The 24,626-nt window shown below is 45.8% G+C and overlaps 5 protein-coding genes across 5 annotated transcripts; 2 read left to right on the top strand and 3 right to left on the bottom strand.

Annotated features, from left to right (window-relative positions):
- Nucleotides 1–3,782: 3,782 nt before the first annotated feature.
- Nucleotides 3,783–10,666, top strand: HO173_001500 (uncharacterized protein; the record flags this gene model as incomplete). Its single annotated transcript, XM_037303439.1, has 7 exons — nt 3,783–4,382; nt 4,434–4,926; nt 8,186–8,526; nt 9,070–9,467; nt 9,531–9,993; nt 10,052–10,058; nt 10,500–10,666. 7 exons carry the CDS (start codon nt 3,783–3,785, stop codon nt 10,664–10,666), a joined length of 2,469 nt encoding a protein of 822 aa, XP_037170086.1.
- A 1,233-nt stretch (nt 10,667–11,899) lies between these two features.
- On the top strand, nt 11,900–13,842 carry HO173_001499 (uncharacterized protein; the record flags this gene model as incomplete). The annotated part of the gene is made up of 4 exons (XM_037303438.1): nt 11,900–12,110; nt 12,184–12,605; nt 12,662–13,054; nt 13,102–13,842. 4 exons carry the CDS (start codon nt 11,900–11,902, stop codon nt 13,840–13,842), a joined length of 1,767 nt encoding a protein of 588 aa, XP_037170085.1.
- Nucleotides 13,843–15,705: 1,863 nt separating this feature from the next.
- On the bottom strand, nt 15,706–17,042 carry HO173_001498 (uncharacterized protein; the record flags this gene model as incomplete). The annotated part of the gene is made up of 4 exons (XM_037303437.1): nt 15,706–15,883; nt 15,962–16,505; nt 16,566–16,718; nt 16,793–17,042. The coding sequence occupies 4 exons, from the start codon at nt 17,040–17,042 to the stop codon at nt 15,706–15,708; spliced, it is 1,125 nt and encodes a 374-aa protein (XP_037170084.1).
- An 802-nt stretch (nt 17,043–17,844) lies between these two features.
- On the bottom strand, nt 17,845–20,833 carry HO173_001497 (uncharacterized protein; the record flags this gene model as incomplete). The annotated part of the gene is made up of 2 exons (XM_037303436.1): nt 17,845–20,252; nt 20,320–20,833. 2 exons carry the CDS (start codon nt 20,831–20,833, stop codon nt 17,845–17,847), a joined length of 2,922 nt encoding a protein of 973 aa, XP_037170083.1.
- A 2,607-nt stretch (nt 20,834–23,440) lies between these two features.
- HO173_001496 (uncharacterized protein) lies at nt 23,441–23,794 on the bottom strand (the record flags this gene model as incomplete). The annotated part of the gene is made up of 1 exon (XM_037303435.1): nt 23,441–23,794. One exon carries the CDS (start codon nt 23,792–23,794, stop codon nt 23,441–23,443), a length of 354 nt encoding a protein of 117 aa, XP_037170082.1.
- Between the last annotated feature and the right edge of the window lie 832 nt (nt 23,795–24,626).

Genomic DNA, 24,626 nt, shown 5'->3' with positions numbered 1-24,626 from the left:
TCTTATTATATTAAGAAGTAAAAGAAGAAATTATAATAGATAAATACGAAGAATACTATAAAGAAATTAAGCGATAATAAGATTATTATTATTAAGAATACGACTTAGCTCTTTAAGATTTTACGTTATATACTCTTTATAATTTTATATTAAATTATTATTTAATAAGCGAAGAATACTATTATAATTTAATTTATTATCTCTATTATATTAATATAGTATATTATTATAATAATATTATAAGAGAAGAATCTATTACGACGATTATAGTTAATTAAATCTCTATAAAAGAAATATCGAATAATATATATTTAAATAAATTAAAATTATTTAATATTTATAACTATTTTATTATTCGAAAGATTTTACTACGATAGAAGATATTATAAAATTTATATTATTAATTAATATATTATCTTTATTTCTTTTTAATATTTTAATACTTTTTATTATAAGAATATAGTCTTTCTCTATTTTTTATAAGTCTTAGAATTAGTTATTATAGTAGATCGATTTATATCTATACTTCGAGATTTTTACTTATAATTAATTATATATAACTCTAAATTAAGTTATTAATAAGACTAACTTATTAATTATAGCTTTAAACGATTTATTAAAAAGATAACTTACTTAATTAATAAGATATATTAAAAATAAGATTATTAAGTAGATACTTCTTTCTTAAATAAGAATATAATTAATTAGCGATTTATAATAATAGAAGTAGATTATTTATTATATAGAAAGTAAGTAGAGTTTAATTTAACTTAGAGTTAAGACTTTTATCTTCTTTATTAATTTTATAATAGTAAAAGTAAATTAAAAACGTATAGTAAGCGATTAGAGTTCGATTTAACTTAGAGCTAAAGCTAAAATTTTATTTAATTTAAAAAAATCTAATTTCATTTAACTTAGAAAAGTTTAACTCTATAAATTTAATTTATAAATCTTTACTTATTAATAATAAGAGATTATATATAATAATTTATTATTTTACTTATAAAAAGTTTAAATATTTTTTTTATATCGAAAAATACTTAAATATAAAAGTTAATATCTCTTATTTATTTTATTATATAATATATATTAAAATAAAGAAGCTATAGACTCGAAAGAATAAATTATCTTCACTTCGCTCTCTACTTTACTCTTTATAAATTTAATTATTTATTTATTTATATATATCGTTATAGCGATACTCTATTTACTTATTTACTTATATATATCGCTATAATAACTTTTATAAATTTAATTATTTAAAAAATAAAGAGAGATTATAATATTTAATTAAAGTAATAAATTAATTAATAAGATTATAATTTTTTTTTAATATATTATATTATTAATTTAGCGAGTATTATAATAATTATCTTAAGAATTATATATTATAAAGAAATTTCTATATAATATTACGCGTTTATTAAGATATATAATATTTTTAAATATTAATATTATTATTATAGCTAAGTTAATTAAATTTTTTAATAAAATAAAATTAAAAGTTTACTTTTTAATTACTATACTATAGCTTCTAATTTAATAAAAATCTATTTAACTATTTATTTAACTTTTATTAAAAATTCTAAAAAAAGCTATATTATATAATTATATATTTTTATTAAGAATTATATATATATAGAGTATAAATATTATATATCGAGTAATATATTAAAAAATTAAGTCTTAATAGAGTTTTCTATTTAAATCTATTTTAAGATCGATAAAATTAAATTAAGATTATATATAAAAGACTATAACGCTTAATAATATTATATATTAAATTAATATAATATTAAGATTTAATATATATAATTAATAAATATAAAAGAAAGTATATTATAACTTATATAAAGAAGAATAGATTTTAATATTAATAATATAAGATTTATATAATATTAAATTTTAACGTATATAAATAAATATATAACGTTAAATTTTAATATATATAAATAAATATATAACGTTAAATTTCGATATATATAAATAAATATATAATACTAAATTTCGACGTATATAAATAAATATATAACGTTAAATTTTAACGTATATAAATAAATATATAACGTTAAATTTTAATATATATAAATAAATATATAACGTTAAATTTTAATATATATAAATAAATATATAATATTAAATTCTAGCGTATATAAATAAATATATAACGTTAAATTCTAGCGTATATAAATAAATATATAACGTTAAATTCTAATATATATAAATAAATATATAACGCTAAATTCTAGCGTATATAAATAAATATATAATATTAAATTTTAATATATATAAATAAATATATAACGTTAAATTTTAATATATATAAATAAATATATAATATTAAATTTTAATATATATAAATAAATATATAACGCTAAATTCTAGCGTATATAAATAAATCTACGTCCTTATGGAGTAATACAAGCCTACTATCGTTCGCTGTTGGGTGCCCAAGACAGAGCTCGATGCTTGGATGCTATTGGCAAGAGGTACGAAAGTACGCTGAAGTTGCCTTTTGAACTTTGCCACTCACTGCTCGCCAGTCACACCCAAGACGCTGCTTCGCATTTCACAAACCCTACAACAACCTTGAATGTCTTTCCAGTATCCCATACTGTCCTGTCTAACACAGCGAAGCTATACATCCAAGCCTCCAATCAAGGGAGTGTATTCTTCGAAATGCTCTTCATATGGACTTCCGGATCTTCTGCTGCATTGGAGTTCGCTTGCTCGACTCAGATGGTTGCAATGATTTTGTGCGTCCCACTGTGCGAGCCTGAAGCCTTATTCCCCAAGATGATAAAATCATTGACGCCCTGGTCCGTGGCTTGCGCTTTGCTTTGGGCTGTTGCGATTGCTTGGTTTTCATTGTTCCGGTCTTTATGAAGAACGATTCGAAGGTCTTGGGTACTGACGTCGTTTCGTCGTGATCACACTATCCGCGAATCCAGAAGTTGAAGCTTTTCTTCTATCTGAACCCTGCTTGGCCAGGGTATCAAGATCTATTTGTGAGGGACACGCAAATCGACTTTCTCATCCCTCTTCAGGTGCGACCCCCATCTCACATGCTCTCGTCACTCCTATGGAACTCATTGGACGGCAGTAGGCTTCGTACTCTGATTCTGCGCGTTCTGTGGATTTAGTGCCCGCCGCAGTGAAGTCTGGGTCAACCAATAAGAATATTTCCGGCTACTGTAGGCGGACACCGATATAGCGGCTGACGGCGGAGAGAAGAAGGTGCAGCTCGGAGCGAAGTTTCTCAGCGTACCCTATCTTCAGGCACCAGCTCGCACGCTAAAAATTTATCTTTTAAGATTCAGAAACTCGTTCGCTTTCGTCGTCTCTCTCAAATGCTGTCATACGCTGACTAACCCGACTACCTGCCTTCCATGCACTTAATTGGCATAGTCGCAACGCTTGCTGGAGTAGGTCTCTATCTGCGCACACGACCGCACCAACCCCACGTAGAGACGATGTTTCCGGATGGCTGTGTGCCCTTCCACAAGTTGCTACTCGCAACATGGTTGCACCTCGGCACCTGTTGGAGCGCTTTTCTTGTTGCGAGCTGCTACCCTTAAGTCGCAATCGTCAAGTTCTCGCTCATGCCGTAACCCGAGACCCGGGAATTATCGTGATATGATCAGCTCTTCTTCCTGTTCTCTCTATATATTGGAGAAGGCCGTGGTATCCCTCTTGTCATTCTCAGTATGTCTCCATCTGCAAAAGCTTGATTACCGAGTTCAAATTTCCGAAAACATTGCAAAAGCCTGTCTTTTCTCACAATGCAATCTTCAACCACTCTCTTAGTTCTTCTAAGCTTTGTGACTGCCCTTCTCGCAAGTCCAATCCGCCAAGGAGCATCAACAAGCTGTCTGAGCGATCCAAAATGTGGCCCAATTCCTGGTCAGTCTTGGCTATACAGCGACTATTCACACAAAAGTCCACCGTTCCCAGCGAATATCACAACTCCAGATCTAGCGACCACCACTGGGCCCGTGGGGGAAGACGATGTTCTCTTTCAAAATTTACTCAGTGCAGAATGGGCTGTTTACAGTTTCTACCAACAAGGCGTGGAGGCTTTCAATCAGTCAGTCTTCACAGACCTTGGGTTCCCCAACACAACCTACCAGAGAATCAGCGAGATCCGCGATAATGAGGCCGGGCATTTACGCATTTTCCAAAATTCGATTTCACCCGCGTCTATCAAGCCGGGGGCCTGCAGGTATGAGTATGGGTTTACCAATGCTAAAGAGTTCCTGGCTCTGCAGAATATCATTGAGGTCTCCAGCATGGCGTTCCTGACTGGTTTAGCGCAGCAAGCGAAGGCATCTTCGACAGTAGGTGCCCTCGTAGCAATTGGGGAGACTGAAACCCGACATGAGGTGAATTCATCATTCATACACTCATTGCTCCTTGCGCTTACCTTGTGCTAGGTCTGGGCGCTCATCGATGTCTGGGGTCTCAATCCTTTCGCAGGTCCTGCAGACACCTCATTCGCCTACGCAAATCAAATTCTGTACATCACCCTAGCCGACTTCATCATCGCCGGAAGTTGTCCTCACGAGAACCCTCCCTACCCCTACCCATCACAAAAGCTGCCACAATTGAGCTACAACGGCTCCACCTCCACCGGCCACCCAGGATCGCCCATAATGTTCGTGTACAAACAAAACAGATACAACAACGAAGCTCTTGTACCGGACTACGAGGCTGGAAAATCTTATTATGCGGTCTTCTTCCATGGGGTGAACAATATCACCATGACATTCGACACTAAGACAAACTCGTCGGTCGTTCCCCCAGAGTTCGACAGCCAAGGCATTATTCTGGTCGTAATTGCGGATGAGCCTGGAGCGCCTACTCTGAACAGCGTTGTTGCCGGACCTTTGATCCTGCTGCAGCAGCCTGCGACCGCGACAAATATCAGTGCTGCATAGCGCGAGCGTCAAGAAATCATCTACGTAGGACACTGAGTACATTTAGACCAAAACCTGGTTTGGACCGAATTCAGTTTCAGCAAAATCGAACTACGTAGCAACCTACCCTAAATCTCTGTGTCATCTCATTTGCTATCGCCCCCAGCCAAGGGTCTCGTATTTTCCCTCTCAAGCTTCCCTTTCCTTTTGAAGAAAGGGGGGGATTTTCTTGTTCTAGTCTCATGCTTGTACTATTCAGTATATTCGAGGCAATATCATACAATGGATGTGTTTAAATCCTACATCCTCAAGCATCTGTCTCATCACCCCAACCTACTACATGAGCGTTGTCGTTATTGATGACAATAGTGTACGAGACCTGAGTTCTTCCGCTGCAGTCACTAGCAGACAATGGCCACAACACCGTCGTACGTACCACCAACTAATACTACCATTGTCGCGGTCGTCCGCATGGCAACATCCGCGGAGTGTTCGGTACTTGCCTAGGGACTTTCGGTACGTATGTGTGTGCAAAGTATCGAGCAGCGAAGCGCGACAAGAGGGTCCAAGACTTTTTGGACCAGAGGTTGACTTTAAGACTTTCAGATTTTGCATGGAGCAAGATAACTGACTGTTCTCGCGATTAAGTAAGATGCAGTAGGAAAAACCTGGCCTTCAGAACTCTGTCAAGGGCTCACATGGTAGCTTGTGTCCAGCGCAAGCCACATCGAGTTCCAGTTCCTTCCTCGTATATTCCAAAGCCTCTTTGCAATTCTCACCTCCATGACTCCCTATCCTACTCGCAGCGCCGAAGAGCGTATATTGGGACCACTCTGCTGTAGGACGGCACACGTCCGCAAAAAGCAGGTAAATCAGCTCTCCTTGTCGAAGAATGTCCTCGAGCTTGCCGGTTCCATGCAGCCACTGCATTATATCACCAGGAGCGTCGTTGCTCGTATCGATCCTATCCTGAAGGTTGCTCATTTGGAGGCGACGGTATCGCTGCCTGCACCAAACAGCAACTGGGGCTAAAACGCTTTACGGTGGCAATAAAAGCCAAACATTGTAAGGTCGTTGTTGCGTTGCCTCACAGTCTGGTATTCTGTGCGTTGCGGTAGCTCATTGTGATCTCATCACCTTTACAAATCTCGACCATGCCTTGTGTAGTCAGACCATTCAGTATTCGATTTTACGCTCAGTAGGCGTTGGGCTTGCGCGAGTGGTTGAGGTAAGCTGCTCTCAAAAAGAGACCCTTCTTCTGTTGACCCTGCTGCGTTCTGTTCGTCTCGAAATTGCTTGTGTCGAAGGTCCTCTTGGGTGGTATTGTTACGTGTGACCAGTTGCATTGAACTTCGCCTGATCCGATCGAGACAGTCTTTTCGTCTCTTTCAGAGCCATTGCAGACTTTTTATCCCACCCACCCACACCTGTACATAGCTAGCTACTATTGTACTCCAGGTCTACGCCATAGGCATGGGAGTTTTCTCGGCGCTGGGGTACGAACACATCTGTTCAGGCCTCTATTCAGCTGTTATCCCGGCGTCGGGGACGGCCCAACCACTTGATACCTCATACCTATGTGCCCTATGTGTATGTGTGATGCGTGAGAATGAGAACACTAACAGGACGCTTGATTGTACAGCATCCATGCTTACAACTTACATAATGCTATTGAGACATCCAAATCAGATCAAAAGAATTCCATCTTCCACAATCTCCCTGATGATCTTGTGCGCGAACGCACTAAGGTGAGGACTTCACCCAACGGTTTCCTTTGATGACTTCCATAACCCCAGGGTCTTCTTCCTTTGCCAACTTAACCCAGAATTAGAAACCACTGTTTGCTGTTTGCGCTCATCCATGAGCGGGATCGTGCTTTTCAATGCTGGGGTTCAGAAGCTCTTCCCAAACTTACTTGCTTTACTTAAGTCATCCCAACCACATCTCAAAAGTTTTAGGATTACTGTGTAGCTCGTGGTTGGTGGTTTTCTGGTGGACAAACTTACGCATGTTTTCGCTGGCATTCGATCTCGATCTCGTTTGTGAGGAATATTAAAACGACATCTCCACTCGATTTACACAATCCTTTTACTATCGAATTCTACCAAGAGTTCCTCAAGCATGTTCCCTAATAACATATGAAGGGGGAGAACAACACCTCGGCTCTTTCCTACAAAACTAGTATCACAAAGCATGTAATTAATGGAACAAGCCGCCTCATGAACTCGTCTACAGGCGACATGCAGGGGCAAGGACTCAATACTTTATTGGGTCTCGGGACCTAAACCGTTAAGGACGCTCAACACTTTTCTTCCGCCACTCGAGGACTCAAGACTTGGCTAACTCGGAATTTGATGGAGAGCCTGAAAGCCGAAAAGAGAGGCAAGCCAGTGGACACTCTTTGCGAAGATCATGAGCCACTTGTCATGCTTTCAATACATCACTGATTGGCTGAAAAAGCACACCTGCCACTTCCTAAATGATATGTATACTTTTCACGCTTCACTACTCGTTAGAGCTAAGCCTACGGACATATCAAAACTTGTTTCCAGGGCTTGGCTTTTGCGGGAACCGACATGCTCTTAGCCTATTATTGTCCAAGTCTTCAAGACGCCAGCTTTCCTTCTTCTTTCCCATCCATCTTCTCCAGATTTTCAAACGCACAGACCCAGCGATCAGTACAATGGATTCACCAGACGACTGCTTCAACCTGCACGCCTCCGGTCTCTCAGCTATCGACGTAGATGACCACTCTGGCGATGCCGTCATAACCAAAATGCAGTCTCATCGCCGAGGAAGATTTCCTCTGATGCGCCAGCTTTCTCCTTCCGGACGTTGATCAGATCAACTCAGGAAATGAGTGGGGATGTACTGAAAACACTGGGTCCGGCATCACGGATTATATCTGGACCAGACACCGCCACGACAAGGCTCCTTGTGAGATGGCCATCATGCGGACTAGTCGCCAAATATACGAGGAGACAGCTCGCTACCTCTATGATAGACTCACGATAATTGTGCATATCGAAGACGATGGCATCAACTTCCTCTCAACCCACTGGGGTTGCGGGTGCTTAGATGGGTGTGTGTCGACCATGATCCCACTGCACAAAGTCAAGTGTGTTTGGCTACAAATTCACTCTTCTTGCGACCAACCCAGGCACCTCGTACATGTACGACGCAACCTTATCGATTTCTGCAAAGCAATTTGCCTGTTAGAATCCCTCAAGTGCCTTCGCGTCGATTTCTAGGACTCATACCACTATCAGGCGGGTACTATACAATGATAGGGATCGAGGAACCAACGAGTGTCCAAGGCAGTGTTGAGGTGACGACAATAGACGTCGAGCACCTTACGGATCATGGTAGTTACACCAAGGAGACTATCGAACGGCGACTGTGGCGAGCAGCAAATTCCACGGGCACCGCACTATTTGCAACCGATATCGAACTCATTATGCAGCCACTAACCCTTTTGCGTAACGTGAGCATATTTCAGATCTATCTAAATCCACGCCTTCAAGAGAAGATGCCATTGGTGGAGCTGGTGGCCTATTACAAGAAGATCATTGAGAGCAAGGAGCAGCAAATTCTGGAAGACCTAAAGTTTGTGCATGAGACTTCAGAGGACTTGTATCGATTGGCCCGAAGCATCCACGCGCAGTCTTTCTCCGATTTGCATTCCACAGAGCAAGAGAGAATGGAAGACCTGTTATGGCAGACTAGGAGATGGCATTCGATGCGAGCTGCGCCCGGCAGGCAACGCTGATTGAACTATGACTAGACATGCGCTTACTACGTAAGTCAACAACAACTGTTGAGCACCGGTGGCTGGTAGCTTTAGAAACCAACCCCTAGATCAAGGGCCTTAGCATCGACAATCTTGTGCTGCACCTTCATGTATATGTCATTGTCTCCAGTACAATACTCGACAAGACTCTCGGCCGACCATTGGGACATAACCTGGCGTAGCCCCTGACTCGAATCTGAAAACAATCATAGTTCTCAAGTGAGATAGACTCTATGACTTTATTGGGCTTAGCTTTTCACTTTAACTTGTCAGCCTTTTAACCGTTAGTATCGGCATCTCCCCAACTTTCATCCTTTCCTCCTCCACCCAATTTCTCGTTGTTACACGGCTAAGTGAACGAAGCACTCGACTCACACTTTCCTCATTTTTTCGGCCATTTACATCGGCATCAAACATACAAGCCAGCCATTTGAGCAACACCTCCATGATGTCCTCATTTCAGCGCTCAACCTTGACCGCGACCGGACGATCCTGGAGTTCACAACTTTGCGCCAGGACCGGCCCTTTTTGCACCGTATCCAACCTACCTCTCGAGACCACTTAGCTCTAACACAAAACACCAGCCTACGGTTCACCGATGGCAGTGATAAGCAACACAACCCAACCAAGCCAACATACATCATAACTCTCCCCTTCGAACTCCGCGAAGAGATCTACAAAGACCTCACTCTGGCTTCCAGCTTTGAATTTCCCCGTGTCTGCCGCTCAATCAACACGCAAGCAGCACCGCTTCTATACAAGTAGGGCATCTACCATCTCCGCGCGTTCAATCCACGCCACCAGCATCCCATATCCGTCCCAAGCTCCTCCACCATTGCGAAGATCCAGAACTTCTACATTTCCATGCCCGAGATCGGATTCGGAGACCATGAACCCTCAAAGCACGCTATCTTCACACGAACAATGAACCTACTGCATCAATTCAGTGGTCATGATGTCCATCGCAAAGTGTGTCATCTGGATCCGCATACATGGCGCCCCACGGAGCGCATGGCCGGCGTGCTGAGAAACTATGTGGGCTTTGAGAGGATAAGAATTACTGTACGACTGAGACCGTACGAGTTTGGTGGTGGTGGACGGGTTCCCCCGTTCGATTGGGAGATCGTGGGAGAAAGGCGGGAGGGTTATATCAAGGCGATGGACAAGAGACTGGGGCCATGGCTAGGTCCGGCGGACTGTATGGATCTGGGTGATGGGACAACAACTGAAGGTCAGGGGGACGTTATTGACTCGATGTTCGTCCTGGACTTCCATCCAGGCGCGGTTGTACCCTAATGCACCATACTCAAGATCAAGGCGACTAAAAAAGGCGCTGAGAAAACAGGTTTCCGGTGCGGTTACAATTACAACGATACTCATTACCACTGACCTTTTCCATAATCCTTTTCTTGAATGGCTGTGGATTGACTCTGTCTCATCTTCGAAAGAAACATTTTCACAATCCCAGCATCTCTATCTCTATACCCTATCTCACGGAGTATTGTTGTCCTTCACCGCTCATCGCTGCTCGCTATTTTTGCGAGTCAGTCGTGCACATATACAATCACCCTGGTCAGCTCTGAGTGACTGGGTCCCGTTAGCTCGTCTATTGATACACGCCCTCTGATAGGTATTGACCAATCAAATGCGTGTAGCCCCCTTGCGGTGTCTGATCGAAACACTTTCTGGGTCGGAGGCAAGGCCTAAGCCTTAGCACCTGGTTGACGATATCCGACCACTTCTCTCTGAACTCAGGCTTGAGCTGCGGAGCCTGACCATACGTTTTATCATAGGGTTGGACCACCTGATGAACCAAGAGACTATCCTCGACTTTCCGCCTGGAATGGATCCTACGAATCCGGACAATAGATCTTCGCTGCTCAATAATACGACTTTCATGACGGGACTTCGAGCGTTGAGTGGCGGGGTCACGCAAGATATAACCGCACTGTACCTCTAACTGCAGTATCTTCTGTTCCTTGACCATGGACGTTTGGAAAACCGTGGAGATTCTTCACCATTCGATAGTCATGATCAGGCTAAAAGAGAGTAATCGGTGAAGAGGGTGACAAACGGTAGCAAAACAACAAGAGACGGAAGCGCCAACGAGTACGAGAAGCGCAACGAAAACACAAAAAGTAATAAGCGGACATGAAAACATGCAGCACGAAAATAAATACTTTGAAACGCCATGCCAGAAGATCAAGTTTCGGTAGGAGGGTTGAACATCCGAGGACATTAATGTGAAACCCTGGCCAACGAAGACCCTGGCCCGAAGAGGCCCTGGCCGTAAAAATAACCCTTGGCCAAAGGTCTTAGGGTGAAACTAAAAATACGCGCGTAAGCAGCCGAGGGCAAACCTGTGAAAGAAAAGATGATATAACTAGGAAAAGGCTACAACCAGAAGCCCAGCAATTGCCACGTATGACAGAGGGGCTACAACACAGGTGCGCAGCAAATCCAACATCATAATTCTAAGGGTCGTTTCTTTGTCATTCTCACTACTGAGCGAGCCTCATAAGCCTCTGCATCAGTATGAATTCCAGGCTGGAGAAGAATGTTGACGCTATCAATGGTGCAAGTGTAATCCGCTGTGTACAGTATGTTGTAGGGGGGGATGAAACGCCGAGGCGAGGCGACTTCTGACGAAGGCAGGTGTAGCCGAGGAGATGTGCCAAGACAGCTCGGTCTAGGACACATTTTCCACCAAGCAGTGTTGTAGTCTCACTAGTCTGGAATTCCTCATAAAAAAATTATCTGTTCAAGCTCGAAGCACAAGGTCGCATACATCTCGGTTTTCGGACATGAAGCCCGTCACCTGATCCCGTATCTCGCATTATCCATTTTGCAATCTGCAATTGGAAGTAGTAGAAGGGAAAGCAGCTATGAAAGACCCCCCTCATCCAAAAATGCCAACACCAAAAGCCAGAAGAAAATTAAGGAGATTGAAAAGAATGCTCGCGATCAAATCCTTCAGACTCGCATAATCTTGCTATTCTTGGAAGGGAACTAGGCGGAGCAAGGCTGCAGCCGCGGGGGAAAAGCTGCCGCCTGACTTCCGATCCCACTTCTTCCTCTTTCCTTTCCTTTCCTTTCCTTTCCTTTCCTTTCCAATTTCAGACATCTCCACGTTTGCCCACTCTGTACAGTGTGCTTCAATTACCCATACGGTCCATTAAGTACTGATACCAACATGGCTACCGCAATCCCATCTATGCCCTCTCATCTGCACTTCCCTCCAGAAATTTGGAGTATCACCACCCAAAACTTCCGCCATCGCAAAAGCCCAGACGAGCTCACATACCTATGGACTACCGTGCGCCACGTGTCGAAGCAATTCAAGGAAGAGATTGAAGACATATTTCGTACAGAGCATCTACCCAAGACTTGGCTACATGTGGATTGTGAGTCCTGATGTGCATTACCGCCAACACCTAGGCTAGTTGATTGACATGGGTCTTCACTGTGCGTCTCTAGTCTACAATCCACCAGACCGTCGGAAGGTCTATCAATTCGCCTTTAAACTGAACTTCGACAGCATAAAGCCAAGATACCCAGACAGGGCAGTATTTTCGGTACGCTCAAAGAACAGCAGTTGGAACCCCCGTTCGCTCGGTGTTTCAACTTTTGAACGTATCACATTCGAAAGGCTTCGGGCTGAGGCAGGATCTGGTAGATTGGGTGAAGCAGACAAGTCTGTACCTGGATCACGAATACGCCTATTCGAAAGTCCTGTTCGCATGTTCGTGGTGCAGGTCCGAGGAAGTGTGGGCGACTGTACCTTGCCAGCACTGAACATTGACGCTGGTAAGCGTGAGCTGTCGTGCGAATGGAGGGATCTGTTCGACCGATTTTTCGGGGAGCGAAGAATCACTACGACCCCGTTGAATAGCGCGCCGGTAGGCCATCCGGATTACATAAAAGTTGTTTTCGTGGCTGATCTGACGGCATCCAGGTGGACCAGGTACCGACTCATACAAGAGACTATCAGCTCCCTCAGCACAACTTTGCCACGTTCAATGTGCTCGTCAGTCAACTAGACCCGAGCCTACAACCACTTGCACGACTCGATTGGCATACCCACATTCGACACATGGAAGTGTCAAAGGAGGGGGCTGCCCGTATCCAGCGTCTCAAAAACCCCATCCAAACTTGGACTGATGCGATGGGAGAGGAATTTGGACAAGCGAAGGCGACTCTGAGGAAATGCCAGTTTCGGAGACAGGCAAACCAGGAAATAGACCTCGACGATGAAGGGGATATCAACCAGGCAAGATTGGAGTGGGAAGCGGAGAGCAATGCAGCGGCGGACTCCAGAGGGAGAGCTGAATGGTATCCGATGATTCGGGTAGATATCATCAATCCTATGAGTAGCCATGTGCTGACCTAATATAGGCTTGCGATTCCTGCCGTATAACCAACAGGCAATGCGAAAGAGGAGACTCTGGAAATGGGTTTCCTCCAGACTGCGACTCTTGCATTTATATTGGCTTGCTATGCAAATCCTCCTTAGCCTGTCTAAACATCTCCCGGCCGCATTATGTATCACCAGACTATCAAATGCAACTTATGCTTCTGGAGCAGCAGAACACGAGACGCCTTCTTACGGCTCGGCAAGTAACTGTTTCGCCGCCTTCTACACAGTCTGTGTTTCATCGCGGCAGTCATGCACTTCAAGACTATCAAATGCAAATGATGCTCCTGGAACAGCAGAACAAGAAGCGTCTCATTATGGCTCGGCAACAACCCAACAGCACGGCCCCTCTACCCTCTCAGCTTCCGCCGATCGTATCAGGCAGCCTCCGCACACCGGGCCGGAGCAGTGCTTCAGCAAGTTTTGAGATGCATCACAATGCTCAGCGCAACGACCGGCGTCTCTTTGAGGCTAGACATGCCCCAGTTGACTCGGGGCAAAATCCGAGGTCAGGCCCCAGTGAGCCAGCTTCAGACAACCAAGCTCCATTGCCGGTACACAGACAAGAGCAACAACCTATGGAGATTCCGAATATCCAAGATCCCTGCAGACGAGGAGTTCAGCCACTGGCAGGGTATCCTTTCACTCCAATGCCGGCCCCAACGGCCGAACTTTCTAGGGCTGCCGGACCATCTCTCTCAGACATCTGCTCCAAGCCATGATATGTCCAGTAACGCTCCAGCCCTGTGATGAGCTATACTTCATTAAGCTGTCAAGCAGCGGGTATCTACTTGCCTGGTGAGGAATTATAGTCAGGCGAACGGGGAGGGTAGCCTGCTGCTCAAGCATGCAAAAATATAAGCGGGAGTGTTTTTCGGTATTTAAGATAGATATTATGCTACGTGTTGCAGACTCGTGGTAGAGGTATTTCCGAGTATTTTTTCTCTTCAAATCATGCCAGTGGAATTGTTCAGCGACACTGAGTGCGTCAATAAGGTTGGGAGTAGATGTAACAAGGGTACGCTTTCAGATTCTACGAGTCTCTCATCTACTAGCAAATAACTCTTTCCTCAATCAGACCGTGGAAGCCTAGAGAAATCACCCTCTGCCCGACCCCCACCGTAGCTCCTCTCCCGCATCAATGTCATTGACCAGCCAGATCCTCGAAGGCCCCTTGGCCTCCATAAAGTTTCCATCCCAGCGGCCTCAAAAGGTCTTCCCTCACCCCCTCATAATTCCAACTTGGATCCCCAGACATCTGCCCATATTCCAGAGTATAGAGCCAGCACTTCTGTGCCTTGCTGTATTTCTTATCTCTAATCGGATATGCCAGGCCAGTAAACATTTCAACCCAGTCACCAGCCTGAAAACGGGGGTCCGATCGACTCTGTTGTTCGCGGGACCGTCGCTGTCAATATCCCAAGTCATTCAAGAATGTGTAGATCCAGCGTAGTTGAGGAGGGACCTTGTCGTTAGACCATCGCCTCTACTGTTATAGCTCCGCAGAATAAGTTAAGGATTCATCCTAGCGAGGAGACTGCTGGAAAACGCTTTGCGCAGAGATCTCCGCTCGTCAATTGAAACACTGTATACATTCATAGCTTCAGAATCCCCAACATAGATATAGAAGTACTTAATATGGGCAGGAAGGACCGAGAAGAAGAACATTATTTGTGGCAGACATTGAAAAGGTATCTAATTGGTGAGTTTGGTGATACGACTCATCAGGAAGACTGCCCCCACCGAAACACGAGGAGGGCGGTGGCAAGGCAGTACCCGGATTTGCCACTGAACGGATGTAACGCGGAATGGATGGGTATTTGTCCGCCCTACATTCGGAAGCTTGCACGTTCACCGCTCTAATAACCGTGAAGCGTACAAGACTACGACCGAAACCAGCGTCTGATCGGAGTCAATTGTGGCTAAGGGTAACATTTCTTCGAGACAGTGGAATCTAGTTCACGCTAAGAGAAGATGTGCCTTACAGCCCAAAAGCTTTTGTTCTACCGCTAGAAGAAGCGGCAAGCTGCATGATTCCTCCCTCATGATTTGGAAGTGATGCCATCCAGACTTTTGGAGGAATAGAGTGACTGCCAGTAGTATTGAGTTCCCTGGGCCAGTTACATTTGTTCCCACCGCCTGTAGTCATATAAGGAGACTGCCAATGGATCAGTAGGGCCCAGTATACAAACCTGGCGATTTGGCTGATTTCCAAAACACTTGTGATGCATGGTTGCCGACAGCCAGGATATTCATATCCTTACTTCCTGGTGACGTGATCGGACTATGTTTGGGGCAGGGAGCCGTGCTGAGCCTGATTCTGTTCATTGTAGATTTGGCCCTGGTGATAGCCAATCATTCCAGCAGTATATTTACCAGTCGGCCCAACAATGTACCGTGATCAACCCCTTCGGCAACTGCCATTGCTTGCAGTATTCCTCACCAAACACTATTGTCAGGATCGCACTCACAGAAATTCTTTTCATTCAATCTATCGGGACGGCGACCCATACGCCAACAGCACAACTTTCTACCGAGCGTACAGCTTCATCCCCTTCCTTTCCTTACACGTCAGATGTTGACGTTCAACTTGTCGCCCCAGCAGTCGCGCTGTTAGTATTCTGATAGAGATTCAACCATCCGGATCCCCCACAGAGCTGCGTCGCATCCCCATTACAAGGCACGGTGCAATTATTGGGGCTAGTTCTGACAACAGTCGCGGACTTGACACCTTTGCCATCGACATCACCGCCACAGTAACATCTGCAACAACCACAACATTAGTATCCTTATCCAACAGAAGGTGTACATCTCGGCTATCGGCTGCGACTAAATACTTACTCAGAGCCAAATTCAACTCCCATATACTGATAGCCGGCGCAGTAAGCCGCGCATCTCTCAACCGTAAGCTCAGTTCCCGCCCAGCTCAAAGAGCTCAGAGTTCGCGAGGTCGACGAATCGAGCTGGCAGCCAATGTATTTGAACGTCCCGGATGACGTGACCGCCCTTGCAGAAGCTACTGGTGCAACTGAGGATGCCTTGGCGGAGAAGCCCGTAGACATGGGCACGGATGCAGTCCCAGTCCCAGAACCGCCTAGAGCAGTGGCGCCGTTGTCACTTGTGTCGTCACCTGTGTCGCCATCTGTGTCATTGCCAGTGTCGTCGCCAGTATCATCGCCGCTATCATCGTCACTATCGTCATCACCGTTGTCGTCACTGCCATCACTGTCATCTTCGCTGACATCATAGTCCGGGTCGTCCAACTCCGCATCTTCGATCTGGTCTTCTGACGTAGCTGCGATGTCGGTGCCGGTCTGCTTTGCTATCGTGGCGTCTATTTGTGACCCTGCGGCATAGACATGTAGGACTAAGTCTTGGTTGTCCCCTGCGTAAATAGCATGAGTCCCTCACTTTCAGAAAGAAGGCGATAGATGAGAAGGCATACCTGCAAGCTCCCAACCACCAGAAGACGTGGAGTTGGAGATACATTCTTGAACTACAATCTGACCTGCAGATGCGAGGTCCTGGTACGAAGAAGTATCGTAGGTGACGGACGCAGTCGTGACTTCGATTGGGACAAGAGCCGCCTTGCAGCCAGCTATCAACAGATTAGTCGATATTATTATCTTTCCGTTTAGCCGGGTGTGCCATGAGATGCAGCTAGAAGCTTACTGGTGGACCAAGACTGAGGAAAGTTCTTCCTAGTACTATTCGACAGTCCCGCCGGCGTTGGAAACTCCGAAGGAATGAACAGATAAGAACCATTCTCAGTCCCTAGTTTTGCTATGTTTGTGAGAAGGGTATTGCACGCTGCTTTAGTAGGAGCGCCGTAGGAAGTGATGTTGCATTGGTCAGGACTGAAGGCAACGGCTGAAGAAAAGAGCGTGAAGGTCGCAACGAGGAGTGCGGTAGTAGAAGCCATGTATGAGTAAGTAAGAATGGAAAAGCGCTGGCTACAGTACTTTGGGAGATGCTAATCAAAGATTGTATCAAGGAAGTTCCAGCTTGGCGAGCGAGCTTGCTTCGTTATATAAGTATGCTCTTCCTCGGCTACATTTGCTTTTCCCGACATTTCTTATCGATTTCTGACATGAACATGGAGGTGGCTGCTCAAGCGCACAAGCGACGAAACGCCGCAAGAATGTAGCGAAATTGACCAGAGTACCTTCACGCGCTGAAACCGCAATGGACCATCAGGAATCTCGGATCGCGCATATTCTCGAGTATCAAATAGCTTACGTGGCCCGTGGTGGGGAATTTCGTGCGCTCTTACCGAGGCGGAAGCTCGAGGAAGAAAGAACACTGAGAGATTCGATTCCTCTCACTCATTCGAAGAATGTACATAGATTTTATATCAGTTACCGAGGGTTGCATTACTTCTCTCATCAGCTCGCAGTGAAACTGACACATCTTCTAGCTAGACAAGGCCATTTCAAAGGCCACGTGCAGATGTACAACCATGCAAGCGCATCGCGGCACTCCACATAAGCGCTTTCTCATGGCACAGTATACCCGCCGCAAATCAGATTGCTCCAAACTTTATTAAGATTTGAGGAGAGTATTGGAGTGTGCACGCGCTTCAAGTGTGCTCCGCTCCGGTAGCAGAAAGCATTTGCTTTGTTCGTGAAGTGTGTCAGCGATTGTGGTTTTCCTTCTTAGGATCCTCTATTTAGTCGAAGCTTCTCCCAAGTGAAATTTTGCAAGTCAAGATCCTGAATCTGTTGTCATCTATGACTTCTCCGATTGAACACCCTCAAAGCCCCGAAAGCTATCACTCGGTACAATGTCCCCAGCATAAACAGCATCGCTAGATCTAGACTGTAGTGACCCAAATTGAACCCCGTCCCCGCCGCCGCAGGATCGATCTGGTAAAGATAGCGATACGGCGTGACATTCTCCGTGAAATAAGCTTCCGACAACCATGTCCCGGGACTCGCTCTCCACAGCCACGTCATGTGCCATCCTCCGACGGTGTGCAGACTCGGTCTGACGCCACTGATTATGGCTACCACTAGACTAGTCATGGTTGCAATCAACGGTCCATCTTCTCGCCTTGTCACCATAGAGACGCATGACGAGAGGCCATAGATGCAGTAGAAGTAGAGCAGATTGGCAATGAATGCTGCGCCCCAGGACATTCTTGGTGTTGAGAGATACATAAAAGGCATCGTGAAGTGTAGGCTAGATAAAATCATTCTGGGCAGTGTGGAGAGGACTTTGCCGATGTAGTATGCAAAGCGATTATGGCCTGAGGAGGCCTCGCGGGCGTACATCAGTTTCTCTTCGCCGAAGACCCTGACTCCTGGTGGGCTTGCAATGATTCCAGACGCTAGACCGATGAGCAACGACATCTCTGGCACCGAACTGTAATCCGCCGATGACGAAAGAAGCTCGTAAGGATGATGAAAAATCCCGCGGAAGTTAATGCCATCTTCGCTCGTTTCCGCTAAACCAAGGAGGAGACCCGTGAGAGTAGCGACGCTGATTTCCGCATAGAAGCTGGACCTGAGTCTGTACTGTTGTAGGAAAGCCCTGCTAAGGCAGAAGTAGGTCTGGCGATACCAAGATGCCCCTCGCATTTGAACTGTCCTGTCCAAGGCAACTATCTCGACATCGGAAGGACTGGGGCAAGGGAAGCCTGTCGCTGCTTTCATGGCGTCTTGACGATATGTCCATTGCTCGATCAAGTGTGAGACATCGGTGTCACCCAGCTTCTTGTACAGATGTCCTTGACCCGCGATGATATCCATTATGGTATCCGCTGGGTTATGGCCCTCGGGAAAATTGAAGCCGCAGTCTTCGAAGTATGCTTGGGCCTTTGCCTCTTTCCCTGAATATATCACTCTTCCCGCACCAAGTAGTAGAACGTTGTCGAGCGCTTCGAAGATCTCGTGCCGTGGCTGGTGAATAATTGTCACGACAGTGATGCCCAAGCGTGAAACAGCTTTCAATATCAACATGATAGAGGAAGCGGAAGTAGCGTCCAGACCTGATGTTGGTTCATCCAGAAATAATGCCATCGGAGCTGCGGCAAGCTCCATGCCAATACTGACACGCTTGCGCTCCCCACCGGAGATCACTGGTGCAGCAGTACTGCCGACTCGCGAATTTTGCACATGCGGTAGTTGCAGGCATTTCAACACTAACTCCACGTGTCTCTGGGCGTCCTTGTCGCTCCAGTCCGACGGCAATCGTATTCGGGCAGAATGCAAGATGTTTTCGCGGACGGTAAGCTCTGGCAAGACAATATCATCTTGAGGCACGTAGCCAATGACCTTCTTATATTTGGAGGAGATGCCAGTACCTCCATTGATTTTGGTGACACCTCCGGTGTGCGAATGTTTGCCCATAAGTACGTTGACAAAAGTTGATTTGCCAGCCCCGGAGGCGCCCATGATACCCCAGAAGCTTCCACTAGTGATCCCGCCTGTGACTTGAGACAGGATAGGCTGATTGGAGCCTTTCGGCTGATAGCTGAGATTTGCAAACTCAAAGGAGAGACCGATACTGGCAGCAGTTGTGCATCTTGACAGAGATTGGACCAATTGTTGGATATTGGAGTCTGATCTCTCGTCATCCACCGCGTTACTTTCATGAAACGCGAAATCGTTGTCCATAGCAGCTAGAGAACTTGTGTTGGCTCGCCTCACTCCCGATATCCTAGATTCCAAGGGGAAATTGCCATCATAGATGGGAAGATATTGTTCATTCTGGGCTCCTAAACGGGAGAAGGGGAGTACCTTCCTCAAATGTTTCGCCCTTCTGCTACGCCTCCGAGGACTTTCACGTCTCCCATTCCATTGTATCTTTGAAACCAGTATAGCAGATATGATCAACAGATCCAAGGCGATCAGCAGGATGAGAGGCAGCAATGATCTATCTCTGTAACTGGCAGGCGGGCAAAGAGCACCGAAGCTGCATTGGGTAGGCTCATAGGCGCCAATCGAGCAAAAGTGGCCAGAGGGACATATGATCTGTTGCGTACCTCCAGGTGGGCAGTAGTTCCCTTTTTGGCAGACGACGGGCTCGTAAGGTCCCATCGGAGGGGTTGTTACACCTTCAAGTCTAGCGATCTGGGCGGGAGGAGAAGGTGGACAGTAGGTTGGTGGATTACTGGCCGTGTTGTTCTGACCTGTGTTTGATGGAGCCGTCAGCATTGGTTTGAATGTTCCTCTACGTAATTGGACCGCCGCACTTACAGAGGAAGCCAAGATTGCAACCTGTCGCATTCCATTCACTAGCGTCTTGTAGGATGAGGGGTGTTGTGCCTGGCTGCCAGCAGGGACTCAACGACTCCGTCGTGGAGACTGACACCTCTTTGTAGAGATCTGACGACGCCTCTGTGTCATTCTTGCCCGAGCAAGTCACATCTCCGAGATCGGTGTTTTCATTTTCTGATGTGATCTCCACAAATTTCTCGTTTTGTCCTTCACCTTCTATGAAGTAAGGTGTACTGAGGTCCGGAGGGTTACTGTCGGAATTGGGTAAATCTTGGAGCGATGCAGAATTGGCTTGGTTGACTGCGAAGAACCACTTCCCTGTTTGTCCCGAGTAGATGTTGTTAGTCGTATTGGCAATACATCTCCACGCCTCTGTACCCAACTCTTCTTGCAAAGCGCATCTACATCCCCCATCATCGATGAAAAGTGGGCCTGTCGGTCGAGTTTCTGTGACACCTGAAGAGAAGTTATGCGAGCCACCTTCTGCTGTCATCGCTGCTCAATAGCTTTGTGGCCGGTAGATGCATGTGAGACTTGGTTGATGTAATGAATTACAGGTGTCGACCACGGAACAGAAGTGTGTGTTATACTTGCGAGACATCATGGCGGAGTAAAGAGGCGGGTACGTGCAGTCGAGCTAAATTTGGTATCATATAATAGTTTCTCATGTGTCAATGATATTGTGCCGAGTGGCCCGTGAAGTCCCCGGATAACTCTTCAAGGATTATCCCTGAACAATCCCCCTTTACTTGCCCAGTTTCCGAATATATGCTCGTCATTTGGGGATTCCCATTTACGCCTTCACGAGTTGACCGTCCACAAAAATGAATACACATCATTTTTCTATGCCAATTGTTAGACTTAGATTGTCTAGAATGTCTTATGGATGAGACGTATGGACGTGCACTCAGCCCAGTATGACTTTGCGCTTGTGATTTTGTATAACAGGTCCCGGATCACAGGAGACAGAAGTGGTGGCGCCTCCAAATATAGCAGTACCTTAGCATAGCTGCTCAGACTGCTCAGGCTAGCCTGTATAAACATAGCTTGCCAAGCCGTTGGTATTTTGTCGGTTTTGGTTGGGCTCAGCCTTGTCGGAGTGTCGTTTCTGACTTTTTTCATTGAGCTCTTCGTCAGATTAACAGCAGTAATAAGCCAGGAGAAGGATGCTTCTCTTCGTGTATTGAGTATGTTAATAGATTCATGGTCACTGCTGCTTACCTGCGCCTCAGTCCCCACTTGACTGGGTCAGCTTCTGCATCCTCAGGACCGACCGCCTTCACCGACCGCTTTCACAACAACAAAGAGAGACACTAATTCTGCTACGGAAACATAAGTCTTCGGGTAGGCCAACACGCTCAATCTTTGGTATATCAAGCAAGTCACTCTGCTGAGATCTGTGTTTTTCGAGAATGAACACCTAGGAATCGCTGCATCTTACACCATTACGAGAAGGCTCATTCAGCCCTGCAGACGGAAAAAAGCCTCTCGCAACGTCTCTCTCAACTGACCTAAACTTTCTGTATTATGTCTTCGCCGCACCCACGGTCCCATGTCCCAGCGCATTCCCAATCTCGTGACAAACACTCCGCAAACCTCAGCCTAGGGAACTGTCAAGCTCGGTGAGGTACTACTTTGAGCCGCATGTAATGCAACTGAAATGTCAGTGACTACGAAGGGATAGCAGTAAACAGAGAACGTCATAATCAGGTTCCAGCTGATCACGTCGAGAATAATGCCGGAGCCGGGACACTTCTTGCGCGAGGGCTCTAAGACTATTGATCGAAAGCACAATCACAGCTTTTCAGACCCGCGTTGAGCACCGCAATTGATACGAAAGCAGTCCGTAGATACTAAAGGTGAGAGAACAGCCGGACTCTTTTGCACAAGTCTCAATCATTGCTCTGAGCATTCAAAGCTTAGATCTAAGCGGTATGATGCGTGGATGGGAGGACAACATCGAGTGATCTTCAGCAAGGCAGGGATGCAACAGCAAGAATGTGGCTCCGTTAAGATGAGACCCAAGATTGCTCAATGGACACTCAAGAGATGGTTGGTGCAGGTAGTGCGATGCACCCCCTCTGGCATTGCCCTGAGACTAGAGAAGACTAGCACAATGATGCAAATCCTCAGCGATACAAAGGCCAGCAAAAGTGCCAAATGAAGGACAACAGTCCAGAAGCTCATGAACCACCGAGCTTCCGTAGGTTGGCTACTAAGATTGAGCCGTCTCTGAAACGTATTGGCACCACGATCTATGATTGGCAAAAGTAGCTGTGCGAGCGTGGTGACCAACGCCGTTACTCCCCAAAGCCTTCGGTCAAAGCTAGTCACGAAATAGTAATCCCAGGCTACACAGTGCATACCACCAGAGACTGTGCTACCTAATACCAGCCGCCCGGTCATGGGATGGGAACGTTAATTCCTGACGAGGTGATCATCGTTCGTGGTTCTTTCGCTCGCGTCCTGTTTCCCCCTTCGAATGGGTCGTCTTCTCCAGGATGATCTGCTTGGTCCTGGGATGAGACGATTGTACCCTTATGGCTGCCAGCATTTGGGGCAGAAGACTTCCAGGAAGAAGCTCACGGGCCTCTCGAACAGGGGATCAGGACTTGAGGGAACCCCTTTCATCTCTGGGATCGTGGTTGGAATATTAGGCGCAACATCAACGTCTTTCGGTTGGTCCCGCACGGCGAGATACCTGAGTATAGAACAGCAGGCGAAAGCCATGGTAGCATTTTCGATTTGCGAAGAAGGCAAAGACTCTACTATGCGAGCTATCAAATCGAGCAAAAGCCAGAGACACTGAAGAATGGCTAGCCAGCGAGCAATATCTTCGGTTCTGCTCCTGTCAAGGATCTGTTCTCTCGAGATGTCGGGGACTTGCGAGAGCGCACCTGTTTCCAGAAGGCTCGCAAGTTGAAAACCATTGATGGTGCGGTATTCTTTTCGTCTTAGCTAAAATCGAGAGCCTCCCATGTTAGCGAAAATAGCGTTTATGGTAGTCCAATCGTGTGCTTGCTTCGAAGATGACTTGTGCGTCGTATTCGTGTCACTTGTGTTTTGAGTTTTGGTTGAATGTGGACTTTCTGCTGCAGCACTATTTCCTGGGTCTGAGGGAATCTGAGGTTCCGCGATCATATCCCGAGAGAGATCCGTCCTCTTCCACGCATGTGTGGGGACCGGCGATGAGGCAGGCACCTGGAGCATCGCTTCGAAATCGTAATAGTCGATTCATCCAGCTCGCGGTGTCATTATTGGCCTCTTCCCTCATCGAGCGCATTGGGCGAAGAGAGGGAGAAAATTGAGCCAGCACACTAGAAGTCTGCCTCCATTCGCGATTCCCAATCAGTGCGGCAAGAGCAAATTTCTTGTGCCCAGCGAAATCGTTTTGACTCCGGTATCGCGTAATCGCTCCAGGACCATGTACGCCATCAAGCGCTCTTCCGGGCATGGGCGAGCATGAATTCCGGAAACATGATGGTGAAGAAGATAAAGTTGAGCTTGGGAAAGAATTTGGTTGTGGTTGAATCTTTGACTGCTGGCACGTTCAAATGTAAAATGGTCCATGTCGAAGCAACGACGGCGACCAAACAGCTGGACAGGATGTCATAAATTCCACGCAACTGAGGGCTTGCTATGGAGCCTTGTAAGACGATAGAGTAGGAGTTGTGGAATTCGATATGGGCCCCAGTTTCAGGTGGTCTCAGTATTAGCCGCTGTTGGGAAAGAGGCACGGATATGAGGTGACGCTGAATGCTGACTCGATGAGCTAAGGTATGTAAGCTAGTGTCGGCCCGACGCCACTAAATAAGGTACGGAGTAGCGGCTTTACCGTACTCGCCTTACTTGTAGTGCTTGACTAAGGTACCCTCGTACCTAAGTAAAGACACGAGCGAAACAAGGTCCAAGATTTCATACAGGTAAGACATAAGCAAAGAATTAGGGTCGTAAGATTCCGCTGCTCTGACTCTTACAACGATAAAATTCAATCCTCTGTAGAGATGATGACAGATACGACATGGGTGATCTCGGACACTAAGCCAATCCAACTGTTACCTTAGCTTAGCTTAGCTTACCTTACTCTCCTCCCGTCATTACCGTTGCATGTAACTGTAACCCTACTATCTCTCTACTTTGTCTGACGGACGAATCGTTGATTTTTTAGCCAAACAATCCTTACGCCGCTTGTCGTGTAGGCCCGCCGAGACCCCGCACAAGACGCCAATCGCAATGCAGCTAAAATTATTCCCTTCCAACGCAAGATTGATTTTCCCTCCTTCAAA

Source organism: Letharia columbiana, assembly GCF_014066305.1.
Source record: "Letharia columbiana isolate WasteWater2 chromosome Unknown Sc0000002_s0, whole genome shotgun sequence".
Lineage (NCBI taxonomy): Eukaryota > Fungi > Ascomycota > Lecanoromycetes > Lecanorales > Parmeliaceae > Letharia > Letharia columbiana.
This window is presented reverse-complemented; position numbering and strand designations above follow the sequence as displayed.